The sequence below is a fragment of the Taeniopygia guttata genome, chromosome 9, assembly GCF_048771995.1.
Source record: "Taeniopygia guttata chromosome 9, bTaeGut7.mat, whole genome shotgun sequence".
In the NCBI taxonomy this organism is placed as follows: Eukaryota; Metazoa; Chordata; class Aves; order Passeriformes; family Estrildidae; genus Taeniopygia; species Taeniopygia guttata.
The window spans coordinates 11,404,251-11,413,155 of record NC_133034.1 but is presented as its reverse complement, the minus strand read 5'-3'; the positions used below and the strand labels follow the sequence as shown (position 1 = coordinate 11,413,155).

At 41.6% G+C, this 8,905-nt stretch overlaps 1 protein-coding gene across 2 annotated transcripts; it reads right to left on the bottom strand.

The window, feature by feature from the left end:
* Positions 1–773: 773 nt before the first annotated feature.
* RNF7 (ring finger protein 7) lies at positions 774–6,315 on the bottom strand. 2 transcript variants are annotated; one of them, XM_030279867.4, is made up of 3 exons: positions 6,082–6,315; positions 2,970–3,017; positions 774–1,510 (listed from the first exon to the last, which is right to left on the bottom strand). In XM_030279867.4, the coding sequence occupies exons 1-3, from the start codon at positions 6,250–6,252 to the stop codon at positions 1,454–1,456; spliced, it is 276 nt and encodes a 91-aa protein (XP_030135727.3). In that variant the 5' UTR covers positions 6,253–6,315; the 3' UTR covers positions 774–1,453. The 2 variants fall into 2 exon arrangements, with proteins under 2 accessions (XP_030135727.3, XP_030135725.1); XM_030279865.4 differs by having other exon boundaries at positions 6,075–6,304.
* Positions 6,316–8,905: the final 2,590 nt, after the last annotated feature.

Below are 8,905 nucleotides of genomic sequence, written 5' to 3'. Positions count from 1 at the left end.
TTATCTCAGTGTGTAATTAAACAAAAGCCACATTTAAAAATCACAACACCTTAAAAACCAAGATTACAATATTAAACAAAACCACAGTAAACTCTGCAATATGCTTGATAACACAAAGATTGTAACTACTTTATACAGTGAAGATAAACCTCTTTAAATGAACTTAGAATTAGATAGAAATATATCTACTGAGAAACACATTAAACATTAAAGACGATAATTTGGAAGTAAACAATGCATAATATAGTGCTTCAATTTCACCCATATTGATTGACTATTTTATTAAGCCTGAATTTGTTACAGATTGAAAGCAATAATTCTACCTCTCTGTTACATATATTTTAAAAATCCCACAGTGTATGTTCAGATTCATAGTAATTTGGATACTTAAGGAAAAGACTAAGTCACAGGCAAGCACTTACACAGCTGTAAGAAAAATTTCAAAGATTATATATTCAGGATTTCCACAAAAATAAAAAAATGCTTCCAAAACACTATGAGCAATAAAAAGATGATAATAAAGAAATTTCTATTAACTGAATTTTCCTGAAATTACAATTTACCATTTTCCCCTAGATTTAATTAGTGCTTCCTTTCCTTGGGTTATTTAAATTATCACTTTTTTTTTGCTTCTTATATTAATCAGCTAACCTGCATGATTGTCTACACCTCTAGATAACTGATATCAAATACATGCATTTGTACAAAAAAATCTTTGGATTAAAAATACATGTCTCCATGGTCACTAACAGAAATTCAAATAAAACAAGTCATTAACATGGTAACATTTTAATGTTATGGTTGTAGAAATCATGTACAGAATATAACAGAGCAACAGATTTAGAGATACAACAAAACGAAAGTCATAAAGAAAACCTAAATTAGAAATGTTTAATACAGTGTGATGAGAAAAGCACATGACAAATGTTTTACACACTGTTAATTTTAGATTAAAACTCAGAATACTTTCTTAAAAAGCACATTGACTGTGATTTTGCATACAATGGTACATAGGAAACGTTTTCTTTATCCTTGCAGTAAACTATGCAGTGTATCAGACCAGGTAAGGTGATCCTTTGAATTTAATTAATTTATCAATGGAAAAAGATTAAATGCTCTAAGTTTCTGTGCTCTGATCCAGACAACACTCACATCATAGCAGATAACATTGTTGAAGTAGCATCTCCTGTTTGAATTGTGGAAGCCCCGCAGTGAGCCTGACCATGGACTGCACCTTGAGCAGCCAGAGGCCTGCACCAAACTCACTCTGGTCTTGGAGCAGATAAACCAAGTGAGTCATGTCCTGATGGACTCATTCTGTTCTGCATGAGCATAGAGCATAACACACACACCATTCCAATAACTGCAACGGAAGGAAATACTTCCAGTTTTTATTTGCCTATTCTCTGGACTACCCAGTCCTGCTGGCAGAGGGGACAGCGATTATTCTGTTTCACCCACAAGGACATGCAGCAATTGTGGAAGGAATGATTGCATTCTCCCCAAACCACTGAAAGAGAAGAAAGAACATGTTCCAGTCACACTCAGCTGTCCAATTGACTCCTACAGCAAGGTTCAAACTATCACTCTCAAATATTTATAACCACTGGAAACTTCAGAGACAAAACAGGTCATCACTGATTTATCCACGGGGAATAGCTTATAATGATCATCCTGATGACAGTGAGTTTCACCATCAAGCCTTTTACTTCCTTCCAAATACTAAAAAAAGAAATGCATGTATTCTCACCTTCTGGTATAAAGTGACAGGGTTTTGTGACTGTATAAACACATTTAGGGATGTGTTCTGCCCAGGAAAGAAGTGTAACTATTGAAGTTTTTCCCTTAATCTTCCCCAGTACCAAAATAAAGCCAATGCACTACTGATTCACTATCACACCAGAGCATATCACCAAATTCTCATGTGAATGAATGCACTGTTTGAATTTAAATGTATGATAGCAAGGAGGCACATGTGACACAGTATATAGTCTTAAAATGGGACCTTACAACAGCAGTTATTCGCAGGCTACAGTTGTTCCAACACTACAAAAATTGCTCTCTGTTATCCATTTACTCCTGAATAATATTTTAAAATGTAGTTACTTTGCTTTTTTTCCTTATTAGCTCACATTTTCCTCACAAGAGCACAAGGGTACTAATCAAAGGAGTGCTGTAAATTATACTTTTTCCTGTCTATCTTAAATGCTTAGCAAGCCAATTAAGATATCTTGAACATGAAAACCCTATTACCTATTAAAACTATCATCAAAAAACCCCAGCGGTTTTTTTGAGACAATACACTTCAAAATGCAAAGCTCAACAGTATGGAAAGGTTTACCACTGCTTTAAAAGTTGTCATAAAGGTTTAAAGCAAGTTCTTTGAGATAATTATTACTATTTCCAATTCAAACACACAGAATTAAGACCTTCTTTTGCATACATTGGCACTGAAAGTATGATTATCTTTAAACTGAAGTGATTCCACTTTTGAAAATGAAAATTGAACAACCAAGCCATTGCCTCCATTATCTCTGAATTAAGAGTGGGAAAAATACCACTTTCTAACTCAGACACACATTTATTTCACAACAGGATTTTTACTTGTACTTTCATTCTGCTTTCTGGCATGCGCCTCTGAAGAAAAAATCAGCTTTTTCCTATCCACTTCAAAAATGTACATTATGATCTCAAATATGCTCACAATGAAAGAAACCTAAACCTCTTTGTTGTGTATGTGTTGACAGGAAATTGGAAGCTGTTTTGTTTTACAGCACAGCTGACATGAAAACTGATTTTTTTACTGCTCAAAAATAAAGTATTAGTAACATAGAAAAATGATACAATGTAGAACAAAACACCAGTTTACTTTTGAGCATTAATAAAATCAGTATTCCCTTCAAACTTTAAAATGCACCATACTGAGAGAAGCTTCAATTGAAAAACAAGCGAATGAAGTCACTACATACCAACACAATCTTCTTGTTTGTTTTCAGCTTGACATCTAAGACAGGCATCTAAAAGTAAACAAGAACAAACTCAATTTGATTCTCAGGATTCCATCTTAAGAATAGGTTTGTCAGAGGAAAATATAAACTCTAATACAAATTTACAGAGGTGAAAATCTCAAGTTTTGATGTCTAGTTCAGCCCTTTAACATTAAATAGCCCCCTTAAATTCTAAAACTGTGCAAATTACAATGAAATATATATCTGAAAGAGATCAGAAGGACTCTGAACTTTCCAGCATGTTTTGTTTATTTTACATTGCTTTGGTATTTTCATAACTTTTGCTGAAAAAAAGCCTTCTCCATTTTGTAGATATGAAAGCCCGCAGATTTGTGCCAAGGCACTCAGGCATATTAAGACCAGAGCAAGCACAAAGCCAAACCCTAATTACAGGACTTTGTTTTTCAGATGTCAGCATTTCCTTTTAAGGAAGTCATTCACAATTTTGATTTTTCTAGGCTGTGCATCTCTCACCACAACTCCCACCACCTATTACTCTTTATAGTAGCCTCCCTTGACAAGTACCTGCATCTAATTTTCACAGGAGTCACACACATACAAATATAGTGGTACATTTGATAATATATGTTAATAAATACAGAACAATATCTAATTAAAAATATTTATCATCTTTATGCACTACAGTCTGTGAATTTAGGATTGGATGGCAGCTCCAGGACTCAATAAGATACAAGAGTGACAACTTCCAGGCTTCCCACTGTGCCACACAATGCAGTGGAAAAACACCTTTGCTTCTCCTTTGCCCCAACATGGGCTGCCACAGACACACGTGCACGGATCATGCACAAGAGAAAGTGTTCAACTGTTACATGAGCAAACACATCTTTATCTCTTCCAAAGAAACATGGACACTTAAACAAGTGTCCTGCAGGTTGAATCTGGCTTACATGCCACTGGTTGGGCCATATTCTCCCAAAAGACAAAACTATAATGTGCTACAGGAATTTAGACTTGAGTATTTTTGCAGTCTCTGCCAGACAATGCCAGTATTTGTATTTTAGGCTGATCTGCCCAGACATTCCTCCTTTTCTCAGGTAATAGAGAACAAAGAGAGAACTCTAAAACAGCTGCCCTTTCTTCATTGAGACAAAAGCAAAACTTTTGTGTTGTCTGTCCCTAAAATTTATATTTCAACAACAGCTAGGGGCTAAGGCGCTGGGAAGATTCAACCGAAGTGCTTCAACTTGTATCATGGTGTGTGGGAGCCCCCTGATCTGGGGTCACAGCAGAAACTCACAATAAATCAGCTGCCCTACTGAGCCCTAGAGCTGCAGTTTCAGACAGAAGCAGCACAGAGAGCCAAGGACAGAAATCACTGCCACCACACCAAAGTAACCTGTCCCCACTCCTACATCATAACCCCACAGATGGGGGTCAGTCTAAAAGGCTAAGGACAGCAAAGCCAGTCCAGCTGCAATCCTGTGCTTCCCAGCTAACACCTGCATTTTTGTCTCTTTCCCTTGTGCATCTAAAACTACCTTGGGTGAAGGAGTTAAACCAGCAGAAAATTGAGCCAGCTAACACCTCCTTCCCTGCAAAAGTCAAACTAACCTTCAACAAGTGCCAGTCTCAGTCTGGCACTGCCCCCACCTAAGGTTACTGCAGACGCAGTGGCTCTACAGGAGCTCTGGCAGGGTCAACACAGAACTGCTAAACTGAACTCAGTAATCATCGAATTTCACATTCTAACAATGTGGTTTGTTCCCAAAAAAATGGTTACTAGATTTTTTCAGATTTTTTTTCTAATTTCAGATTAAAAATACTCCTTTGGTCTAGCAATTAAAAAATTAGACTTTTTTTTTAGCTTTTATAATAGCTCTGGGTAAGATTTTAATTTAAGACTTTTTTTATAGTGTTCTGTAACAGCCTAGCTTACAATGGGGACAAATACATTTTTAAAATTATGGTTTACATGGCAAATGAAGCCAATTTCATATTTCCAGAGTGGTCTCTGTTTACCATAAAAAAGCAAATATCCAGAGTAGTCTCTGTTTACCATAAAAAAGCAAATAATTTTCAAAACATGTGTAATTAAAAGATCAACCTCCCACCACCTTCAGACTGTGCTGCACCTTTTTTCCTCTTGCACACCCTTTTGCCTCCTCTGTTCCACAGAAGGTGCCCAGCAAAATTATTTATGAGAAATGACAGAATGGTGTATTTTGCCTCATTTATGTTAAACCAAATGCTGATTTTATTTTCAGCATCGTGGTTCCTGGCCCTACAAAAGCAAGGTGCTCTGGAGGGGACTTTGGGTCATTTGTCCTGCAGACCCAGCTGAGAGGACAGCTACACCTAGGATGATTCAGTCCAAAAAATTTGTAAAAATTGGATCTGCACACACAGTAAAGGAAGAATTTAAACCGTTTTTGAAGAACTAAGATAAATATCATATTTGACAAAGATGTCAGAAAACAGTAATATGAGTTAACAATGAAGGTGCTTTCAAACAGTCTCTGGGTTTCAAAACCAAGTAAATTAACCCCTAACTCACTAGATTTCTCATTACATTTGTGTGTGTTACACTGCACCAGTAATCACGCTTGCGAAGTAGTGTCTGACACCCTGGTTTAACAGATTTGAAAAATCAATTTTCATGTACATCTGTAACTGCTTCGTAGAAAAAAAAACCCTTAACAAAACCCACCCCATAAAGAGCAGCCCCACGCATGCAGCACTGGGTTCAGTCCGTGCTTGCGGAGTTGCCCTCATGACGGAGCCGGCACCGCACGGGTCACGGCGCGGCCCGGCCGGGCCGGGCAGGGCAGGGCAGGGCAGGGCAGGGCCGGGCCGCGGGGCACTCGCTGCCCGACGGGGCCGCGTGTGGCCCTGCAGCGCGGCGGCCCGGCCCCCGCGGGGCCCTCCTCCTCCTCCTCCGGGAAGGCGCGGAGGAGGAAGCGGAGGCGGGAGGGATCAGCCCCCACTTCTGCCGGAAACCGCGTCTGTGCCCTGCGCCCGCCGTGCCCGGGGCGGCGGGCACGGCCCCAGGCCCGGCCCCGGCCCGGCCCCCCGCCCCGCGGCCATGGCGGCCCGGCCGGCGCTTACCCATGACCTGCACCCGGCAAATGGCGCAGGTGTCGCACTCCACGTCCCAGCTCCACATGGCCACCGCATTCCACTTCTTCAGCGAGAACATCTTGTCGGGGGCTCCCGCCTTGGAGCCCGCGGAGCCCGGCAGCGAGTGGGGGGCGCCGGGCTCGTCCCCGTCCTCCACATCGGCCATGGCGGAGGGGCGGGGACCGGCGGCCGCGCGGGCGGCAGCGCCACCCTCCGGCGGCGGCGGCGGCGGCAGCGCGGCCCCGCCCGCGGCGCGGGCAGCGGGACGGGCCCGGCGGCGGCGGCGGCGGCGGCGGCGGGACGGGCCCGCAGGGCGAGGAGCCCCCGAGCGCGCTGACAGAGCCCTCAGCACTGCTGCTGTTCCACCGGGACACCCGGCAGCGCCAGGCTGGCATTGCTCATGAAGGATTCGCAGAGCACAAGTGAAGCAATCACAGCCTCACCCGTGGTCTGAGCTGCCGTGAGTGTGGGGGCAAGACCCAGTCTTCCAACTCAACACATTTCCTAGGACTGCTGACACAACAAGTGAAACACCACAGCAGTGGCGTGCACCTTGGCCCCCTTGGTAATAAACTAACAAATAAAAATTGTATTAAAGGTTCCATGTTCGCACATTACTCAACTATCAATTCAGAAGCACACTGAACACTGTTAAACAGCATGTTAATAAGGCCTTTTAGCCTGACTGATTCACACTTCTTGTGATCCACACTGTTCAATTCCCTTTGCCAGCTCCACTCCTTTAACTCATCATTCTTTTCTGTCCATTTTAAAAACCATCAGGGAATTTCTGAATTTGAAATACTGGGACTAGACGTAACACAGAAAGTTTAAAATATTTTTTAAAAACTTAAGTACATTTCATTTCTGCTATGTAAAATGTCAACTACCTCTAAACGAGATTAAAAAAAAAAGGAAAAAAATTCTGTTGGAGTTTTGGGGCTTTTAGATTTATACAATTTGCCTTGTATCCCTAACTGATGCAATTCTTCTTCATTTCTAAGATTCTAAGAGCAAATTATGTCAGAGATTATAATTGTGTTTGAGTGCTGTCAATCCATCAACATGTGCTGTACACGATGTGAAGTCAAATATAAACTCCATTTACATTAGCTGTAAAAGTAGAGCAAATATGACACAGGCAGCTTTGACTCTGTCCATACTGCCTTAGAGAAATAAGTGATAGCTTCCTACCTAAAAAATATTTTCTTGCTATTTTATCAGCTAAAGAGCTGTGTAAGAAAAATTCCAAGCCAGTTTTGAGAAGTAGTTCTGGCAGTCTGTAACTCATCTGTCCCCTGCAGCCACACATGACATTAAGGAGGTGACACACGGGAGAGTGGTACAAACCACGACAGCTCTTTCAGAGGTTGTTCCCTATGTACATTGTCACTGTAAATAAAAGCCACATTTTTTCAGACTGGACATTTGCTAATCTCATTCACTGAAAACATTCTGAACTGAATATCTAAAAATGAGAACCTAACCAAGTTCCTTTCAGCCCATCAAGGGATTATTCAGCTAGAATTAAAGCCATTTGTGTGCTACAGAATGGGAAAAAAAGAATGTTCCTAATACTAAGTATCCAAATTTGAAATACTGCTTTATACTACATAATCCATAATCATTTAAATTTCTGTCATAATTTCAAAGTAATGATGCAGTGTAATTCATCAATTCTGTCTCCATGTAAAAAATACTCATTCAAAGCTTCAAGTGTTTGACACCCAACTTTTTTAACTGCCCTAAATGGTCTGTTCATACTCTAACTCCCATTTCAAATTAATATACAGATGCATCTTGGCCTTGTATGAACATTTTCATTTTCTATACACCTTTCTAAATTCTGAATATTGCACAGACAGTGGTTTAAAGGATATAAAATGCCTTGCATAGATTTTCACAAATGGTTTGAAAATGGAGATGTCTGGAAATAGCCTGATTTTGCTCCTTTTTTCCCCCCTTTTTTCTTTCCTCTAACAACTTTTGGACATTTTGGGTTTTTTTTTTCCATCTTTTTTACTCCAAAACATAGAATTGGAAATATTTTTATTGACTACAAGGATGAGGGTAGTGAGTCCTTCATTAATAAATGTGCAGATGACACTAAGCTGGGAGCGTGTGTTGATCTGTTTGAAGGCAAGATGGCTCTGCAGAGAGACCTGGAACACTTGGGTGGATGGGCAGAGCCCAAGAACATGAAGTTTATCAGTCCAAGTGCCAGGTCCTGCATTTTGGCCACAAGAACCCCCTGCAATGTTATAAGCTGGGGACAGTGTGGCTGCACAGTGCCCAGGAGGAAAGGGACCTGGGGGTACTGATGGACAGCCAGCTGAACACAAGCCAGCAGTGTGCCATGGTGGCCAAGCAGGCCAAGGGCTCCTGCCTGATCAGGAATGGTGTGGCCAGCAGGAGCAGAGAGATCATTCTCCCCCTGTACTCGGCCCTGCTGAGGTCCCACCTCGAGTGCTGTGTCCAGTTCTGGCTCCTCCGTTTGGGAAGGATGTCGAGACGCTTGAGCGCATCCAGAGGAGGGCAATGAGGCTGGAGAGGGGCTGGGAACACAAACCCTGTGAGGAACGACTGAGGGAGCTGGGGGTGCTCAGCCTGGTGAAAAGGAGACTGGGAGGTGATCTTATCACTCTCTACACCTTCCTGAAAGGTGGCTGTGGCCAGGTGGGGTTGGTCTCTTTCACAGGCAGCAACTGACAGAATGAGAGGACACAGTCTTAAGCTGCACCACGGGAAATATATGCTGGATATTAGGAAAAAGTTTTTTACAGGAGTGGTAAAGTACTGGAATGGCCTGCCCAGGGACG

Coding starts and splice junctions, on each gene's coding strand:
- RNF7 (XM_030279865.4), bottom strand. CDS start 6,252: ATGGCCGATGTGGAGGACGGGGACGAGCCCGGCGCCCCCCACTCGCTG. Junction 3,018..6,074: donor TTGCCGGGTGCAGGTCATGG/GTAAGCGCCGGC, acceptor GTTTACTTTTAG/ATGCCTGTCTTAGATGTCAA. Junction 1,511..2,969: donor CAAACAAGAAGATTGTGTTG/GTATGTAGTGAC, acceptor CTTCTCTTTCAG/TGGTTTGGGGAGAATGCAAT.